The sequence below is a fragment of the Dendropsophus ebraccatus genome, chromosome 3 (assembly GCF_027789765.1).
Source record: "Dendropsophus ebraccatus isolate aDenEbr1 chromosome 3, aDenEbr1.pat, whole genome shotgun sequence".
Lineage (NCBI taxonomy): Eukaryota > Metazoa > Chordata > Amphibia > Anura > Hylidae > Dendropsophus > Dendropsophus ebraccatus.
Genome location: NC_091456.1, coordinates 176,953,271 through 176,975,250, shown reverse-complemented (window position 1 = coordinate 176,975,250; position 21,980 = coordinate 176,953,271). Strand labels below are relative to the sequence as shown.

Here is a 21,980-nt window from a genome sequence, read left to right as displayed (position 1 = left end):
TCAAGCCATACTGCCCCATGTACCTCGTGCCGGTATCTGATACACATGGGTCCCTACACTAAGTCCACACCGTGCCAGTCAGTGGCCACCAACCCCGCAGGCGTGCACAGCCAGGGAACGGGGGCCATGGGACGGCCCTGCGACCCCCATGCCACAGGACCAGACCCAAAAACACCACACCAGAACCCGGCCAGCACCGCCGGCGGAGAAGGTCGCCCCCAAGCAGCACAAGTCTGGATAAGATATTACACTCACCATAGCTGCAGCAAACAGAATGGGAAAAAACAGGAGGGATTAAAACCATGTGCACTCAGGTGTCTCCTGCTAATTGCGGTCATGTGGGTCTCACCAGGAGGAGTGCAAAACACGGAGAAAACTACTATTATACTGCTCCTATATACAAGAATATAACTACTATAATACTGCTCCTATATACAAGACTATAACTACTATAATACTGCTCCTATATACAAAAATATAACTACTATTATACTGCTCCTATATACAAGAATATAACTACTATAATACTGCTCCTATATACAAGAATATAACTACTATAATACTGCTCCTATATACAAGACTATAACTACTATAATACTGCCCCCTATATACAAGAATATAACTACTATAATACTGCTCCTATATACAAGAATATAACTACTATAATACTGCTCCTATATACAAGAATATTACTACTATAATACTGGCTCCTATATACAGGAATATAACTACTATAATACTGCTCCTATATACAAGAATATAACTACTATAATACTGCTCCTATATACAAGAATATAACTACTATAATACTGCTCCATATACAAGAATATAACTACTATAATACTGCTCCTATTTACAAGAATATAACTACTATAATACTGCCCCTATATACAAGAATATAACTACTATAATACTGCACATGGGATGTGCAGCCGTTCCACTCTCTCCAGTTCGTGTTTCACAGTTCTCCCTCTCTGAACAGCTAGCACTCCTTTATAAGACCCACATGACCAAAATTAGCAGGATATGTCTGTGCTCACATGTCTGGACCCTATGTCTTCCCCATTCTGTGAGAGCAGCAATGGTAAGTGTAATACCATATCCATACTTGTGTCGTTTGGGGGCAGCCTTCCCCGCCGGTGGTGCTGGCTGGGTTTTGGTGGGGCTTTTTGGGTCTGGTCCTGTGACATTGGGGTTGCAGGGCCGTTCCATGGCCTCCCTTCCCTGCATGTGCACGCTTTGCGGGGTTGGCGGTCGCTGACCGACACGGTGTGGAGTTAGCATAGGGACCCGTGTGGACCAGAGGACCTGCGCGGTGGTACACGGGGCAATATGGCTTGATCAATTCATATACAGACACTCTGGTGTTGATTTTTAATATAGGCCTAGCGGCATTAGTATCAGCCATAGATGGGATGTGCAGCCGTTCCACTCTCTCCAGTTCGTATAACTACTATAATACTGCTCCCTATATACAAGAATATAACTACTATAATACTGCTCCTATATACAAGAATATAACTACTATAATACTGCTCCTATATACAAGACTATAACTACTATAATACTGCCTCCTATGTCTACATATAGAATTTCTATATTTGTGCCTCTAGAGGTCCCACTAGCTGCTTTCCCTCCTGGATGGGGGGGGGGTGTACCATTAGATGGGGGTATACTATAATTCCCCAACATACATAAATGTTAGATTATTGTAAATGTCATTTTCTTAGTATTTTCCTCTAAGCTGACATCCCAGTCAGTAAAATGTTGGCTACTTCTTCCTTATGGAGCTTTACAAACGGCATGTAGCAGACCCATCTGTACCCCGCTCGGATGATGCCGGTCCTGTTACCGCCTGCAGCTCTCTCTCAGCCAGTCTTATAAGCTGGATCTATCTCTGCATTTGATATACTTGTGTGGGGTGCAGCAGAGCTGTGTTTGCCATCTGAGATTTTCCAACAAAAACTGATGTAAAACTGTGGATAATAGTGACAATTTCAACTCTGCTACATCTGTATTACTGATCACATGTCCTACAGCATCTATACCCTTCTGTTTACTATGCAGTAAGGATATCTGCCGTGTGATAGCATTGCATTTCAGTCCCATTGCTTTGAATGCAGTACCAGACCCACCACCTGGTTAGGAGTGGCGCTGTTTCTTAAAAAATGGTCAGCAGCTTATCGGGAAACAATGGTTATAAAATGATTGCTAGCTTTTCTGACAAGTGGGGGCTTACCTGCGCGTGTAGAGGGCAGGCGGTGTGAAGCAGCTGATCACAGGTTCCCAGGCTCTATAGCCCAGATATCCAGCTCTGCCCAGATATATTTACAGGCTGACAATGAGCAGACAGACTCACAATGAGCCGACTGTCCCCGGCTGCATCTCATTACCTCTGCCCTGCTCAGGTGGCTGCAGGAGCCGGATGTGTTCACACTCACCCCTGAGATTGCTAAAAAAATATCCAGTCTAGCAGAGCTGAGTTTGTTGTCCCACTCCTTAGATTACAATGCCATTGTGCTGTGATCATCTGTAGCCCAATCACACTGGAATATCCCTAAATGATTAACTCAGCTCTGCTACAGTATATCTAATTTTTGCATTACATAAGCCCCTAAGGTGGCTGTGATAGGGGGGCAAAAATCTGTGAATCTGTAGAATAGAGCTGGTTCTTTACTGTAAGTGCTGTAAATCTGTAAGTATCTGATTCTTTACAGTACAAGTTGTGAATCTGTGTCACAGTCACCTAAGTATGTAGTTCTTTACAGTACAAGTTGTGAATCTGTGTCACAGTCACCTAAGTATGTAGTTCTTTACAGTACAAGTTGTGAATCTGTGTCGTAGTCAACTTAGTCACTGGTTCTGTACTGTACATGCTGTGCATCACTGTTTTCAGCAGCTGGTTCTTTACTGTAAATGCTGTGTATTTGTGATTAGTGATGAGCGAGTACTAAAATGCTCAGGTGCTCGTCACTCGAGATGAATATCTCCCGATACTTGAGTGCCCGTTTCGAGTAACGAACCCCATTAAAGTCAATGGGAAACTCGAGCATTTTTGCAGGGGACCCAAGCTCGGCAGAGGGAAGGTTGCGTGAAAACCTGTCAACCTCAGAAAATGATGGAAACACCACAAAAATGGACAGGGAACAGCAGGGGCAGCATGCATGGATGCCTCTGAGGCTGCCTAATCGCACCATTACGCCAAATTCTGGGCAAGAGCCTGTTTTTTAACCTCAAGACACAGGACAATGAGCAGTGAGGTTGGATATGGCTGCACTAACAAAAGAAAGCAACCCTGTAGACTGGCTGCAGATGACAAAAGACATTGGTCACACTAGTTTTTGGAGGTGAAATAGTCACCTCAGGAGCAGTGCCTCTCCTGTAGTGCTTATTCACACAAACTTTCCAATAGTCTATGAGGACCAGCTTAGACTCACCTCAGTTGCTGGTTTGTTACTGCACAAGCTGTGACTCTTTGGAATAGTCGCCTGAACAAAATATTCTTTACTCTTACAGCTGTGAGTCTGTTGAATAGTCACCACTGCAGCTGGTTCTTTACAGTTAGAGCTGTGACTGTATAGAACAGCAGCTGGTTATTTCCTGCAAGTGCTGTACAGCTGGGGGTAGTCACCTTGGCATCTAGTTCTGCAATGTTAGAGCTGTGCAGCTGTGGAATAGTCATCTCACAACCTGGTTCTTTATTGCAAGAGCCATGGATCTGTAGAATAGTCACCTCAGGAGTGGACTCTTTACTGTAAGAGCTGGATTGCTGTGAATTCTCATTGAAAACTTAAGCACATAGTTTCCTTACTTCTGAATAGAAACACAGAGATGGATGGGCTGCTTTAAGCAACGTTTCACGCAGTCGGCTCAGCTGTACCAGACTTTAGATGTTAGTAGACTTGTGCCCACCAGCTTCACTGGACCCTCAAGCCCCATCATGTTACACTATCTTGAATGCTCTTAGATGTCACTACCTGCTGGGGGTTATAGTTCCAATACAGACCCCAGAAGGTGGCTATTATTCTCAGTGTCAGAACATAAAGACCTATGCGCTGGGCTCTTAGCGCCATCAGAATGATTCACGGCTGAGCTGTAGAAGTGGATGTAAATCTGTCCCTATGTCCCTGGGTTTATCTGACTATACGCTATAATATCTCCTCCTCCACACACAAAGAGACAGCCTGATGGATGAGAGCGAGGGGAGTAATGTAATGTATGTACACAGTGACTCCACTAGCAGAATAGTGAGTGCAGCTCTGGGGTATAATAAAGGATGTAACTCAGGATCAGTACAGGATAAGTAATGTAATGTATGTACACAGTGACCCCACCAGCAGAATAGTGAGTGCAGCTCTGGAGTATAATACAGGATGTAAGTAAGAATCAGTACAGGATAAGTAATGTATGTACACAGTGACCCCACCAGCAGAATACTGAAAGCAGCAGTGAAATATATACTTGTCTTACCTGAATGCCAACTTTTCATCATTGGGTTTAATGCACCGCACATAATGAGGTGTAGTTGCATTTAAAGTCTCCATTAACAACTGCAGGGAGTTACGAAACTAAAAATACAATAAATATAAAATTATTATTAACTACTTACATCCTATAATCTCTTTCCCTACCTCACACACACTAATATATATAACATATATATACATATGGAATACAAATAGACAGACAGATATGAGATGATAGATATGAGATAGATGATAGATAAATAGATAGATACTGATTCCTACCTGATGTCCGACGGTTTTCTTGTGTTCTCTATTGGCGTTTTTAATGGCTGGTTTTGCTGGTCTGACATTGATTTTGGATTTTCCACTCGGGGTTGGAGGGACGGGATCTTTGTCATCTTGGAATAAATCAGCGACCAGCTGATACTGTCAAATGAATATATACATGGTTGAAGTTTTCTGTATTCATGTGAGTAAACTTAACTGGGTTGTACAGGATAAGAACAACATAGCTGCCTTCTTCCATAAACAGCGCCACTCCTGTCTACAGATTGCCTGTGGTATTACAGATCCATCCCATTCACTTCAATGGAACAGAGCTGCAAAAGTAGACACAACCCATGTACAGTGGCCATGTTTTTTTTTTCTACCCCTGGACAATGATAAATAATCAAAATCTTTTCAGTTATCTAATATACTTTGTATATCAACTCCCAAGTGTGCATAACACAATGATACATATGACCTGCGCTGATACAGTGTACCAAACTACCAGTACAGGAAAGAAGTGTGCCGCTAAAGTAAAATAGCTTCTAGGTCTGTACAGGGATTGCAGCTTGAAAATGAAAGATCAATACACAAAGAATACATAATATGGGAAATATTCTTACCTTACTGGCTTTCAGGATATTAATCTGCTCTTCATACACCGTATCCCGATTTTTCTCCAAGAATCCATCACACTGGTATTCCACCTATGTAAATTATACATTGTGATTATTGTCTGTGTAGGATATGCACAATCATGTCCTGCCAATCTTAGGCTATGTTCACACAGTGTACTATGAGTTCATATAAGTTTATATATAATTATTTATAATATATATACAGTGGTACCTTGGTTTAAGAGTAACTTGGAGTAAGAGCGTTTTGCAAGAAGAGCTCACAGTGTTTCAAAATTGTAACTTGCTTTAAGAGCATTGCATTGGTTTAAGAGCTCCCTGTACTGGGTGGGAGGGTGAGTGGAGGAGGGGCATGGTCTGCATAGCAGGGTCTACAGCACTGTACTCTGACCCAGGAAGTCTCCCTCACCTTCCAAATTATAGCAGATTCACTTCAGGCTGGGGCTTACATCAGAGGACAGGACTGTGGAGGTAATCTCTTTATAGCTGTAACCCCTCTCTGGACAGAGAATGCTGCTATACTGTGCTCACCCTATAATCTGCTCGTTCCTTCCTGTAGTCTCTGTCAGCCCTTGTGTTTCCCATCCTCTCCATTCCTGCTATAATGTGCCTGCACTCCCACTCAGCTATACACACTGCTGCTATAATGTGCCTGCACTTACACTCAGCTATACACACTGCTGCTATAATGTGCCTGCACTTACACTCAGCTATACACACTGCTGCTATAATGTACCTGCACTTACACTCAGCCATTCACACTGCTGTATAGAAAAGTTTCTCTCATTGTCCTCCTGCACAGCTCTGTGATTTTTCACTTCCTGATTGGTCCATGCTGAACACACACACCCTTCCCCATTGCTGTCATGTGACCACACAGACCTCTGCCAGCAGCACTGCTTCTCTATTCTAGCCTGTTGTACTACACTACTGCATTATGGGGATCTGAAGTTCCATCCTGTATCTACAAACTGCTGCTGTTTTTTCATTCTTATGCAGTTACTATACATTATACTCCACATGCTGATTGCTATACTGTACAGTAACTTATATCACATATTCAGCTGTTTCTAAATGTTTGTTTCATCTGTTCTACATGTTATTCAGAATTGAAAAAAATCATTATTTTTGGGGTGTGGAACAAATTCTCTGCATTTCAATGATTTCTTATGGGAAAATTTGCTTTGGTTTAAGAGTGATATTGGATTATTATCTTTTTAGGCATTTTTTTGACATCTTTGTTCTTTTTTTTGCAGATCAGGCCTTTGCTTGTGGTTTTTCAAGTGTTTTGACACATGCACAAAAAAAAATACGGAAAATTTAAAGGCCGATATAATAAAGGATGTAAAACTAAAAATGTCAGCGGATCTCCTATTGAATAAAGTCAGCAGATCTCCTATGTGTGAATAGTGTGTTAAATATTTTGTCAAAGTAAAAGAAACTGTATGTACAGCATGAACATCCATGTTCTTACAATATTTCACTTGTTGGACCAGCAGTTTGTGCTCCAGAGCTGTTCTTCCTAATCTTACTGAAAGCAAGAAGCTGCAATCACAGTTCCACATTTTTGAGCAGTTGAATCTTCTCCCTCTTCTACTTCTCCACACCTGTCAATACTATGCCCTAGACCAAGGATGGGGACCCTTCGGCCCTCCAGCTGTTACAAAACTACATTTCCCATCATGTCTGGACAGCCAAAGCTTTAGCTTCACCTAAAGTGACCTTATAATGTAAGAGGTGTGAGAGCTAATGTAACGTATAGTATACTGCTAACATACTGTAGCCGTAATAGCCCCATGACACCCATATTGCAATTAAAAGTGCACTTTTTTTTAGTGTTCTAATGTATTTCACAGCCTTTAGGCTGGGTTCACACTACGTATACTTCAGTCAGTATTGTGGTCCTCATATTGCAACCAAAACCAGGAGTGGATTAAAAACACAGAAAGGATCTGTTCACACAATGTTGAAATTGAGTGGATGGCCGCCATTTAATGGCAAATATTTGCTGTTATTTTAGACGGCTATATAACGGCTGTTATATTGAAAGAATGGTCGTTATTTACCGTTATATGGCGGCCATCCACTCAATTTCAACATTGTGTGAACAGATCCTTTCTGTGTTTTTAATCCACTCCTGGTTTTGGTTGCAATACTGACTGAAATATACGTAGTGTGAACCCAGCCTTAATGTGCAGTATAATGGAATACATGAATTTGTACATCCACAGTCATGTCCCCGATGCCCCCGCTATTACTAATCTCTCCGCAGTTACAAAGGTCAGCTTCCCTACAGCGTACAATACTTAATAGAACAGTGCTGGTGCAAAAAGCTGAGATATTGTCTATGACCTTCTGTACAGAGTCAGACGGCAGCCATAAGCCGGCACTGCGGGGAAACCTGATGGGATACGCTTTGTAATTATACTGTACACAGAAACAACTGAAGAGACCGTATAAACTTTATAAACTATAGAACAGGATGGACTTCAAGGTTGACCCTAATGGAATATAAATAAATATATATATATATATATATATATATATATATATATATATATACACTGCCAAATAATAGTTGTACATAGCCATGACACAGTCTGATTACTCATCGTTGCAAAGGTATCAAATGCTATCAGACTATTACACGGGACGATTATAGTCCAAAAAATCGTTATATCATTCGAATTTAAACAATAATCGTGCTGTGTAATTGCAGGCAACGATCGAAAAATCGTTCGTGTGTCGTTGATTATTGATTTAGATCTAAACCTAAAATTATCGTTAATCGTTCGCTGTAATTCCACGGTCGTTCGTTCAAGTTTTGCATTTTTTCACTAATCGTTCAGTGTACTTGCACATTGTTCATTGTTTAGCTGGGATCAGAAGGAATAAACGATCATAGTAACTATGATAACTAACGACTATCATTCTGTGTAATATGGTGAACGATTTCAGGTTAAGGATAAACAATCTTGTTTGCGATAGTTTATCGTTATCGTTCCAGATACCTGGAACACCTGCCGGGACTGTATTACATGGCCCAATATTCCGGATAAACGAGCGCTGATCTGCTAGATTGCCATTTGCTTACTGAGCCTATTAAAAGGCTCGATAATCGTGCAGCAATGGCTGTGTATATATAGATATTGTTAGTGATGTCCGTACAGCCCTAGCCTCAAAGGAAATGTGTAATCTAAATTTTCTTTTACTTGTTCTTTTATTCAAATCTGTTTAAATTTTCTGACTGTAATTTTTTTTATTTCACTTTTTGTAGATTGTTATGGGGGCGGCCATATTGCCTAGGCTGTTCTCAACAGCATTTAGTGACATACTTTACAGCAAGACTCATGGACATAGATGACAATAGACAGAGTCCGTCCCCTAGAGATGGATGTAAAACATTACTGTGACTTTTGAAGAGGTCATTCTACAGGGAGCTGCTATTGTCTCCTCTATCTACTGGTGTCGCATGACGTTGTACAGATCACTTTACAGCAGCCCCCTTTTATGACCACAGACACAACAGGAAGTCTCAGCTTAGTTTAAGCCTCAGTGGCAAGATTGAAAACTACAATATCTCAGGATTATTTTATAATATTGATTAAAAAAAATGGAAAATTAAGCAAAAATGTCACCAAAAATTACTTTAAAATATGTCCAACATAAAAACATTGGGGGAGATTTATCAAACATGGTGTAAAGTAAAACTGGCTCAGTTGCCCCTAGCAACCAATCAGATTCCACCTTTCATTCCTCACAGACTCTTTGGAAAATGAAAGGTGGAATCTGATTGGTTGCTAGGGGCAACTGAGCCAGTTTCACTTTACACCATGTTTGATAAACCTCCATTATTAATACAATAAATGTATAAGTGTAAAATCATAAACCTTATACATACCTGCCCATACTCCCCAGTGTTCTTCTAGCTTCCGTCTGCTCCCCACAGCCACCGCTGGAACTTCCGGTCTCTAAAGTGACAGGCTGCTCAGCCAATCACTAGGCGTGGCGCACTCCCGTCTCTGCCATTGATTGGCTGAGAGGCATGTCACTTTAGAGGCCGGCTCTGAAGTTCCAGTGGCGGCTTGGGGGAGCAGGTGGAAACTAGAAGAACACTGGGGAGTATGGGCAGGCATGTATAAGGTTTATTATTTTTTTATACACAATCATCAGGGGTTGACCATGCATCACTATTACACGTAGCAATGTCTGCCTGGCGGATGAAGATTTTTAGGCAGGAATAAACAACACGATCACCTGATTAACCATTTCAAACGACTGATCGTTGTCTTTATTACACGGAGCGATAATAGTCCGATACTGCTGAATACTATGGATATGGTATTATGACTTTGTTCTATTAGCTCCAAATCCTCTGCATACATTACATGACACAAGCGATCCCACTGACTGTATTACGGAGAGGCATCGCTTACCTTGTCAGCAAAGTGAACAACAATAAAAGAAATATTAGACATCCGAGGCTTCTTAAAGTGCTGACTGCTGCCGTGCCGGTCATACAGCTTCTGAGCCCAGTTCTGGTCCGTGCCTTTGGGGACCTAATGACAAACAACATGTCACTATAATGCTGCCCGTCCACCCACGGAGTGTCATTCTAGAGAACTTCTATTATAAAACAAGATGACATATAGCTACAGTATACTGTAATGACCATGGTTAATAATCCAGCCAGAAGAGATTCCCTAACAAGCAGCTTTATGTCAGCGTTACTGAGACGATTGGTTTCCATCAATAGCAAATTGTTCTAGAAGCTGCGAGAGGTGTAACAATAGTAAATCATTCTTGATTATAGTTAATCTGACACTATGTACAATGTAGCTGGAAATGGGACTGCGACGCCACCAGAATTTACAAGGTAGCCCTTTGCCCCTACTTTGATCAACATTTGCAGTCAGTGTGACTGTGCTGCCTATCTTGGCTCATACTGTACAACTTGTTCTTAGTTTTGTCAGTGTGATAGCAGCCTATCATGGGTCATTCTGTACAACCGTTTCTTAGTTATTTTTAGAGTGACATCAGCTTATCTTGGCTCATACTGTATGAACTTTTCTTAGTTATTGTGAGAGTGACAGCAGCAGCTTATCTTGGCTCATACCATACAACCTCTTCTTACTTATAGTCAGTGTCACAGCAGCTTATCTTGGCTCACACTTTTCTTAGTTATTGTCAGTGTGACATACAGTATTAGCCAAGATAAGCTGCTGTCACACGGACAATAACTAAGAAAAGTTTATACAGTATGAACCAAGATAAGCTGCTGTCACACTGACTATAACTAAGAAAAGGTTATACAGTATAAGTGACAGCAGCAGCTTATCTTGGCTCATACCATAGAACCTCTTCTTAGTTATAGTCAGTGTCACAGCAGCTTATCTTGGCTCATACCATAGAACCTCTTCTTAGTTATAGTCAGTGTCACAGCAGCTTATCTTGGCTCATACCATAGAACCTCTTCTTAGTTATAGTCAGTATCACAGCAGCTTATCTTGGCTAATACTGAAAAACCATTTCTTAGTTCTGGTCAGTGTGACACCAGCTTAACGTAAAGAGGTACTCTGGCTAATTTCTTTTTTAAATATGTATAAATATATATATATATATATATACATTAGAAGAAAATCACTGTGGCAGTGATTTTCTTCTATTGTATGCATTCATACCCACGGTCCTCAAGGGTATATGCTGCTGGCACCAACCGCATCATTCTTCTCGAGTGCCGCGTCCACCTCTTTACTTATATACACATACATACATTTTTAATTTACTTCTATTTTTCTATCTCAAGTCTTCTAGTAATTATAAGCTGCTGTATGTCCTGCAGAAAGTGGTGAATTCTTTCCAAACTGACACAGTGCTGCTCTGGACAGTTCTTGACATGGACAGAGGTGGCAGTAGAGAGCACTGTGTCAGACTAGAAAGAATACAACACTTACTGCAGGACATGCAGCAGCTGATACGTACTGGAAGACTTGGGGTACTGCTGATAGAGGCAGTCATATACAAGAAATCTTAAAACCTTCAGTCTTATGTTTCAGTTAGCTGGTACACAATAAATTACATGGAAGGGATTGAATCTACTTCGCACCAAGACGTATCAGATCTACTGGATGAGAGACTCTTCAGACTCACCTTACACTCCTCATCTAGAAGGTCTAGAATTCCCAGTTTGGCCTCAATCAGATCAATGCAGGGCTGATTATCATAGAAATCAATGAGGGTCCATGGGATCTGCTCTTTCATGTATTCTTCTTGCTCCAACTTAAACACATGCTGTAAAGAAAGCACAAGGACTGGAAATTTACTAAAAGCGGCAGATTATCACAACTGGACTTTAAAAAGACATTGACAACGTAAATATTTTGTTGGCAGAAAACGTATCCATTCATTTGAATGGAACTTAGAAAAATCGATGGGACTGTTGTCAAAACAACCCAATTTTGATGAACAGAACTGACCTGTGGACACGGAAATTTCTGAAACCGTATTTGAGCAGACTCTCAAAGGGGTCTGTTGGTTCCCCTGAAAGTCTGTATTAAAGGAGTATTCCAGTGAATAATTTTTTAAATTTACATTCACTGGCACCAGCAAGGGCATGACACAGCCCCTCTGCTGCCACCATTGGCTGTGTCAGGAACTGCAGGGCTGCTCAACTCCAGGTCCTGGCACACTTATAACTGCATTATACTTCTTAGCCCTGCTAACATGCATTAGAGGAGGGATGGGGAACCTCTATCCCCTCGAGCTGTTGAAAAACTACAATTCCCACCATGCCTGGACAGCCAAAGCTAAAGCTTTGGCTTTTCAGGCATGATGGGAATCATGGTTTTGCCACAATTAGAGAGCCAAAGATTTCCTATACCTGCATTAGAATCAGGGAATTAGAATCAGTATCTGCATGCAGCAGGAGTAGTCATATGTAAGTGTGCTAAGATTGGGCTTCAGCAGCTCTGCTGTTCCCGACACAGCCATCATTGTAAAAATGAAAAATAAATTCTTTAAAAAAGTTATATTACAAAGTTAACTTTATTAAAGAAACGTAAAAAAAAAATCACCGGATGGAATACTCCTTTAAAAATATAGTTAGTTTTTAACTGCTCCCGAAGGCTCAGCTATACAAATCAAGGCCTGTAGGGGGTGCTATAGGATTTTGCCTGTTGCCAACATACCGAGTTAAACTGCTGCTGTAGTTTCTCATTGGCGTAGTTGATGCAGAATTGTTCAAAGCTATTTATTTCAAATGTTTCGAACCTGCAGATAAAGAGAGAGAATTCAGCCATTGTATCTGCACCAAGGAAAGCTGGGTGAGGCATGTGCTACAACTTAAAGAGAATGTCATCCTTCTTTTCCTGACTCCGGAAAGGCATATTTGCCTAAGATAAACAGTGACATGGGAAATTCTGACCCATGGACATTTAAAGGGTTATCCAGCGCGACAAAAACATGGCCACTTTCATCCAGAGACAGCCCCACTGTTGTCTCCAGTTTGGGTGCAGGTTTTGAAGCTCAGTTCCATTGAACTGAATGGAGCTTAATTGCAAACCGCACCTGACCTGGAGACAAGAGTGGTGCCGTCTCTGGAAGAAAGTGGCCATATTTTTGTAGCACTGAATAACGCCTTTAGGGTAGTTTCACACCTAACGGATCCACAGCGGAATTTACGGTGCGAATTCGCAGAGCGGTCCACTGCGGATCCGTGCCCTATTACCTTCTATGGCAGACAAACTCGCATCGGGATGTACATCCCGCTGGGAGAATGTCTGCAGGCCGCCCCGTTAACCCTCCCCCCCGCCGGCGGAGCTGATACTGCACCTGATCCCAGCCCCGGCTTCCCCCGGCTTGCTTCGCTGGTTCCCGGCACGTCCCGCTCGACCAATCAGAGCACTGCCCCGCTGCAGCGCACTGACTGGCTGAGCGGGACATGAAGACGTTGGGAGCCCCGAGGCAAGCCGGAGCCGGGATCAGGTGACGTATAAACTCTGGAGGCGAAAGATTTGAAGCCAAAGACAGGAAAGGATTTGAAAAGAGGAGAAATCTCAGGCTTTCCTTTATGACCTGATCTCTGTTTATAGTCTGTTTCTGGCTTTGGCTTCAAATCTTTGGCAGACAATCCGTCAGATAATCTTTCTGTGTATATGGACCTTAAGTGGACCTAAGTGATTTTTAACAATTAGCAACAAACAAACAATGAACAATTTCTCATTTGTCGTTTGATTGCTGCCTATAATTACTCAAAACAATTATCGTTTAAATTTTAATATAACGATTTTTCGCACGATAATCAGCTTAAGTAATAGGGCCCTGATTTGTAAGTCTCTCATATTTACCTAGCGTTCCTCTACATTATTTTTAGGATCTCCGCTTGCTGTCATCTTACATTAATCGGCATGCGCTGCGCACAATGGGGGAGATTTATCAAACATGGTGTAAAGTGAAACTGGCTTAGTTGCCCCTAGCAACCAATCAGATTCCACCTTTCATTCCTCACAGACTCTTTGGAAAATGAAAGGTGGAATCTGATTGGTTGCTAGGGGCCACTGAGCCAGTTTCACTTTACACCATGTTTGATAAATTTCCCCCAATGTGCCTATGAATGATTTACTATGATTTTTTTCTTTCTACATAAATGGGCCATGACAGTGCTATGACCATTCCCCGCACCCCGGGAGCGATCTAGCTGCGTCTGGTGCAAAACAGTACATTGTGTATATCATCTCCTCCCCTGTGAAGGAATTTTAAGCGGCTTTACTTTATTCTTAAAAACAAAGTAAAATAAAAAAAAAAAACGTTTTAATTGCGTGAAATGAGCTCAGTCGGTGGTGGCGTTCAGCCCTGGAGACCCTAATTGTCCTCCTATAAGGAGAGAGGAAAGCGTCCATTCATCTGTGCTGAGACGCCATAATCTCGGAGGACAATTAAGGAGACGCAGTGCGCCTGTCTGAGGCTTCTGTGGGCAGCGGTGGAGTACAGAAGATTTATATTATCCGCTAATTTACTACCAGGACCAAAGCAACACAGCAGTAAAATAAACAATTACGCTGCTTCCCTACAAGACTATATATTATCTCATTACTTGTATACAAGATGCTGCACGATGGGAGAAACCCATCTGTATAAACATATACAACGATCGGCCATAACATTAAAGGGGTACTCCGGCAATTTTTTTTTCTTTCAAATCAACTGGTGTCAGAAAGTTATATAGATTTGTAAATTACTTCTATTATCAGCTGCTGTATGTCCTGTCCAGGAAGTGGTGTATTCTTTCCAGTCTGCTGCCACCTCTGTCCATGTCAGGAATACACCACTTCCTGCAGGACATAAAGCAGCTGATAAGTACTGGAGGACTGGAGATTTTTTAAATAGAAGTAAATTACAAATCTATATAACTTTCTGACACTAGTTGATTTGAAAGAAAAAAAAAATTCAACGGAGTACCCCTCTAAGATCACTCACAGGTGTAGCGACTTACAGTTAGTACAATTTAGAAAATTTGCAAAAATTTAGGAGATCCACAAAATAAATTTGCTCCAAACTCTGTAGATTCAGGCACCGATCATCTATACACCCGGCCTCCAGTGATGTATTAAAGCTATGAAGTTTGTAAAAGAGGTTTGGGGTCCCGTTTTTTTTTTGGTTATTGTTTTTACATTGTAGCAAAATATTTGATGTAAACCACTTTATGGCATTACGATGTCAGACATATAAATCATGACATATACCTCTGTCCTATAAGGGTGAGGTAGAAAAAGCCTTCCAAGGCAGTTTTGTAACCCCTCTTACCCATATATATCCAGCACGCCGATAAACGAGTGCTGCTTGCTGGTGGTGTACAGGGCTTTGTTCACATGTTGCACTATCCAGTTGAACAGCTGGGCGTAGATGTGCTTGGCCAGAGCATTCCTGGCATTGAGCGATTGTTGGAGAGACATGCTCTTCACGTACGTCTCCGATGTGGTGACCAGCTTCCGATGGCACAGCCAATGCTCCATCTGATCGTGCTCCACCCCGAGCAACGTGCAGAAGTGGTCCAGGTGCTTGTCTCCCTTCTAGGAAATACAAAAATGAAAAAAAGAATAAACTTAGGCTGGGTTCACACTACTCATATTTCAGTCAGTATTGTGGTCCTCATATTGCAACCAAAACCAGGAGTGGATTAAAAACACAGAAAGGATCTGTTCACACAATGGTGAAATTGAGTGGATGGCCGCCATATAACAGTAAATAACGGCCATTATTTCAATACAACAGCCGTGGTTTTAAAATAACAGCAAATATTTGCCATTAAATGGCGGCCATCCACTCAATTTCAACATTGTGTGAACAGATCCTTTCTGTGTTTTTAATCCACTCCTGGTTTTGGTTGCAATATGAGGACCACAATACTGACTGAAATATACGTAGTGTGAACCCAGCCTAAGAAGTAAAACATATACTAGAAAAGGACTGAAGGGTCGGAGCATTGGAGATCTGTGACCATTCACTAACAGCAATTATGGAGAATTGATACAATTCATTACATTTACCAATTAGAAAAATTTGCATATATACACACACTTATATATATATATACACACTCTAAAGCCCACTGAGTGCTGCCACCCGCAGGACTACCACGTGACTGGTAGCCACAGGGCAGTGCTATGGCGCTATGTACCACACGAGCATGCAATTACACTAGGTGGCAGCACAGGTTTCGTGGCAGCTCTCTCGCTCCATCTACAAAGCTTGTGACCTGAGTGAGTACAAGTCATCAGAAGAGCAGCCATTCATCAGACAGGTCAATTCTGAGAGATGAATGTAAAGTAAAGCGGAAGGCCATTAATAGATTATACTATGTGTCTGCATCAATACTCTGTAATGGAGCACAGGCTGCAGGCTATACACGGTCACTTGTTTCAGCACCTAGGGCATTTCCCACAGGGCTTACTAAGGCCGGAGGCTTGGGATACCCCATATGTGTAGACTAAGGATGGGGAGCCTCCGACCCTCCCGCTGTAGCAAAACTACAATTCCCATCATGCCTGGACAGCCTTAATATGGCTTTATTATCTAAACTCTGTATGGCCCTGCTATTATATAGACAATGCTATACAGTAGTATACTGCAGTTGTGTTAGCATTCATTTTTCATGGATTTTTACATGATCTGAACCTCTCCACTGGAGTTATACAGAAGGCTGACTTCGAAAAAACAGTGGACTGTTATTCCAGCTCAGCCCTATTCACTTTAATAGAGAGGAGCTGCCAAACCAGACATGTCCAGCAGACAAGTCATGAAGAAAGCAGGCATGTTTTTCTAATCATGTAAAAACCTTTAAAATCCCATACAATACAATACATTAGCACACATGGCTATTGGCCGTAGGCCCCGCTTCCCTATAGAATGATCTATTCCTTACCGACAAGCTGCTGGACTCCCCGTCCCGCTCTGAGATGACCTCTATGTTCCCTAAGTGCAGAATGGAAGCTATGATCTTAAAGATGCTCATCTGGTGCGACTCCTTCACTCCTGTAAGATAGAAATACAGTATAGGAAACATTACATCGACAGCAACAACACTGGTAATTATCCTTTTCATTAATAGGGAACTCATAATTTACTTCTATTTAAAAATCTAATGTTTTCCAGTACTTATCAGCTGCTGTATGCCCTGCAGGAAGTGGTGTACTCCTTCCAGTCAGACACGGTGCTCTCTGCTGCCACCTCTGTACATGTCAGGAACTGTCCACAACAGCAGCAAATCCCCATAGAAAATCTTTCCTGCTCTGGACAGTTCCAGACATGGACAGAGGTGGCAGCAGAGAGCACTGTGTCAGGCTGGAAAGAATACACCACTTTCTGCAGGACATACAGCGGCTGAAAAGTGTTGGAAGACTGGAGATTGTTTTGTTTTTTTAAATCAAATTAATTTACAAATCTGTATAACTTTCTGACTCCAGTTCATTTGGAGTTATACAATGTTAGCTGGAGTACCCCTTTTACACCAAACTGTCAGAACCCCCTGTTGTTATTATTATACGAGTTAAAATATAATATACACATATCATATAGTGCCACCAAGAATGCCCTAGAGGCAATGCTATGGGACCCAAGAGCATGCCTCTCTATGAGATCTAAAGCATAAGGTGGTACAATAAGGCATTACATGGCGGTCTTATCATGGTTCTGAAGGACATAGAGCCATAAAAAATACATGGCGGTCTTATCACGGTTCTGAAGGACATAGAGCCATAAAATATACATGGCGGTCTTATCACGGTTCTGAAGGACATAGAGCCATAATAAAGTCATGTTCCTGATATGTGTAACTCCTAGTGCAGGCGGTGTAGTGTGACACAGGGATTCAATGTTATTCCTATGGAAGAGAGTAAAATCTCCTGTAGAGTATATCAGAATAAAGAACATCATGATGCCGGAGCCGGCCATGAAGATTTCATGTGTTATATTCCCGATCAGTTTACTGCAGCTCAGACCCGCTGTGTCAGTAGCCTCCAGCGTTCCTACACCATAGAGCATTACCATAAGAGTCGCCCATCTGTTCTGCCTTCTACTTGTCCCTTTGGTTTGTGGCTTCATATACGGCTTAAATGCAAGGTGACAAGAGAGTCAAGTGAGGATGCAAAAGCCGCATGTGACGGCTCGGGCTATAGACAGAAGATCATGTGACTCCTTGTCAGAATACACCTTGTCATATACCGCACAGATTTGTGTATACAGCTCCAATGCAGACCTATGTGTTGCACCCGTATACATTAGATAAAGATTAGGCCCCAGCACAACCCTCAGACTGGAGTAGAAGGAATATTGATATAAGATGAGCTCCCATCCAGGCAGAGGGGGTCGTCCATCATTGCTGACAGTTTCCAATCAGCAGAAACAGTAAGACAAACAGTTTTCTGATCTCCGTCTAATTACCAGGAGTCCATTATCTGGGTGATAAATTTTCTTATAAGGAAGAAGGATTAAAGTCTACAGCATTTGCCTTTAAGAAAAACAACAAAAATAAAATAAACTGCAACCCATTCAGGGTAATAGGAGAGAAGTCTGTGAGAAGTATTACCGCCTCCTGCCAAGAGAGGGCGCCACTTGTCCCTACAACTGCATAGCTCATGTTGCCCCATGTTAGACAGCTGCCAGGTCTGCGCTTATTTGGTACAGTCCACTTTATAAAACCCCTGTTCCTATATCCTATAAGAGTCTTTAGAATTAGAGGGGGGTGGGGGCAATGTTCAGGATCCACATCTTTGGGCCACAGTGGAGAGCGGTTATAAAGAGCGTCTCTATCTCTGGAGGACCCGTCCTGTATTACACTGATGTCAGTGGGCACCGTCTCTATTTAAGGAGAACTAGTATCGCTATGACCAGTAGGCACTGTGTAATGCATCATTCTTCCTGTGAGGGGCACTGCACGGAACACTTAAAGGGGTACTCGTCAACATAATTTTTTCCTTTCAAATCAACTGCTGCAATAATGTGCCAAAGATTTGTAAATAACTTCTATTTAAAAATCTCAAGTCTTCCAGTACTTATTAGCTGCTGTATGTCCTGCAGGAAGTGGTGTATTCTTTCCAGTCTGACACAGTGCTCTCTACTGCCACCTTTGTCCATGTCAGGAACAGTCCAGAGCAGGAGAGGTTTTCTATGGGGATTTGCTACTACTCTGGACAGTTCCTGATATGGACAGAGGTGGCAGCAGATAATTCATCCTACTACCAAGTATGTACCACTAGGTACAAATACATCATGTTGTGTTTTTTACATGAACAGATCAGCGCCAGCGTGGGGATGCCGGTAGCGATCCCGCTTTTTTTTTTACACTGCCGGCCAGTTACTCTGCACAGCACCGTTCTATTCCTGAGCACCGGCCCAGCATGAAGCACTGGGGGTGGGCGAGGCGTCCCCCTGTGTGATGACGTATCCTCCCCTCTGTGACGCAATGTCATTATAATCAATGGAGCCGTGTCACAGAGGGAGTTTTGTCACACTGGGGGCTGGGGGGCCTGCCTCCAGTGCTTCATGCTGGGCCAGTGTTCAGAAATACCTCAGCACCATGAGTGGGAATCGGGCAGCAGTTAAAAAAAAAAAAAAGGACTACCCCGAAAATAAGATTTAGATTTAGTTAAGGATTTCCTTGTATGAAGCTCACAGACAAATGTCACATCAAAGGGGATATCTGGTTTCAATCAATAAATTACAAAAAAAATTTACACATATATATATATATATATATATATATATATATATATATATATGAATTCTTAATCAATGCCCTCTTTCAGAACACAATAGAGTTTGAAGTGTCTCATGTATCCATGTCCACTAATTTAAATAAGAATGGTGTAATACTTAAAGGGGCTCTCCAGGAAAAATCAACTTTTCCCCTAACCACAATAGGGGAAAAGTAGGAGATCACAGGAGATCTTACCTCTGTAGCCCCCTCGGATTTCCATATCGGGTCCCAGAATCTGTGTAATGAATAGATCGTACCTGACCCGAGGCTCTATTCAGGTGAAAGAGCTGAGTACTTCCGTCACTCTATAGAATGAATAGAGAGGCAGGTCACGTGCTGAACCCGCAGATCTATTCATTACACAGAAACCAGGGCGCAATACAGAAATCAGAACAGAGGCCTGAACCTTCAACCCCTGCAATCTCCTACTTTTTCCCTATCCTGTGGATAGGAGAAAAGTTGACTTTTCCTGGAACACCCCTTTAATTTCCCCGTGGTGGCACTGCAGGGAAAGCAGACACTTTTAAACTGGTACCTTCATATAATACAGATAATCACTGTGATCCACTTATCCTTAAAGGACTAGTGACTTGCCAAACTAGGGCCTTTATGTCATTATCTGGAACAGGTCAGCTGTGTCTGGATCTGTCTCACAAGCCAAGAAAGTCAAACCATCCAAACAAAGGCCGCTGAAATGCAATCCTTACCCAGAAGTGTAAAAGCTTGCCTGGTCTTCTCAAAGTCATCTGCGTCATCCACCCCGTCAATGGCGGTGTCGCCTCCCTGCGAGGTGTAAAAAAAATCCTCAGCTTGTGCTGTAAAGAGAGCAGAAAACAGGAGGAAAACAATTAAATTAAAGAAATACGACCTGAGTTTACAAAAACAGGATAGTAAATGACTGACTCTCCAATGTTGTGTCTGGTAGGGATAGGTATACATCTTACATAATTCATATAAAGAAAAATCTGTTTATGTGTTTCAAAGCTGATGAATTTACTTTTTCAGAGGCGTTAAAGTCACCTGAACGTTTTATTAAGAAAAAAACACAAGGTGCAATGTGTCAATGAGAAATACAGCTTTCAGAACAGGAGAGGTATTTGTGATGCTAGGTTCAATTAAAGTGAATGTATCACCTAGAAACTGAGAAGAGTTCTTTTTCTAATCTGTCTCTAATTTCAGCAAGGAGTGGAAGGAATAAGTCACAGGACCAAACCCAAAGGGCCCCCCAAACCCAGCAGGCACTACCGGCGGAGAAAGCTGCCGCCAAACAACACAAGTGTGAATATGATCTTGTACTCACCATAGCTCCTGTAGGTAGAATGGGAAGGATAGGAAGTACTTGCCTTTCTCTCCATGTCGTATTTTATTTTTCTCCCTTTTCTGAGCAGTTGGCACTCATCTTTGTAAGACCCACATGACCCAAATTAGCAAGAGACACCTGTGCACACATGTCAGTACCTCCTATCTTTCCCATTCTACCTGCAGGAGCCATGGTGAGTACAAGATCATATTCACACTTGTGTTGTTTGGCGGCAGCTTTCTCCGCCGGTGGTTCCTGCTGGGTTTTGGGGGGGCACTTTGGGTTTGGTCCTGTGACATTGGGGTTGCAGGGCCATTCTAGGGCCTCCATTTCCTGCTTGTGCATGCTTTGCAGGGTTGGTGGGCGCTGACCGACACAGTGTGCAGATAGTGATAGTGGACCCATGTGAACCAGGAGACCTGCACTTGGTACATGGAGCAATATGGTTTGATCAAATTATATACCAACATCCTGGCGTTGGTTTTTAAACGTAGCCGAGAGGCATTAGTGTCCATGTCCGTATACCGTATGACTACTATAATACTGCCCCCCTATATACAAGAATATAACTACTATAATACTGCCTTCTATATACAAGAATATAACTACTATAGTACTGCTCCTATATACAAGAATATAACTGCTATAATACTGCTCCTATATACAAGAATATAACTACTATAATACTGCTCTTATATACAAGAATATAACTACTATAATACTGCTCCTATATACAAGAATATAACTACTATAATACTGCTCCTATATACAAGAATATAACTACTACAATACTGCTCCTATGTACAAGAATATAACTACTATAATACGGCCTCCTATATACAGGAATATAACTACTATAATACTGCTCCTATATACAAGAATATAACTACTATAATACTGCTCCTATATACAAGAATATAACTACTATAATACTGCTCCTATATACAAGAATATAACTACTTTAATACTGGCCCAATATACAAGAATATAACTACTATAATACTGCCTCCTATATACAGGAATATAACTACTATAATACTGTCCCCTATATACAAGAATAC

The 21,980-nt window shown here is 41.8% G+C and overlaps 1 protein-coding gene across 1 annotated transcript in view; it reads right to left on the bottom strand.

The window, feature by feature from the left end:
• MYO5B (myosin VB) overlaps nt 1-21,980 on the bottom strand; it is a 156,565-nt gene that overhangs the window by 25,141 nt on the left and 109,444 nt on the right. Inside the window, exons 8-16 of the mRNA XM_069963199.1 lie at nt 20,327-20,434; nt 16,788-16,897; nt 15,170-15,435; nt 12,556-12,637; nt 11,519-11,659; nt 9,805-9,927; nt 5,357-5,440; nt 4,749-4,892; nt 4,471-4,568 (exon numbers count right to left, since the gene is read on the bottom strand). Of these exons, the coding sequence (XP_069819300.1) occupies nt 4,471-4,568; nt 4,749-4,892; nt 5,357-5,440; nt 9,805-9,927; nt 11,519-11,659; nt 12,556-12,637; nt 15,170-15,435; nt 16,788-16,897; nt 20,327-20,434 (1,156 nt within the window). The remainder of the gene's footprint in view (nt 1-4,470; nt 4,569-4,748; nt 4,893-5,356; nt 5,441-9,804; nt 9,928-11,518; nt 11,660-12,555; nt 12,638-15,169; nt 15,436-16,787; nt 16,898-20,326; nt 20,435-21,980) is intronic.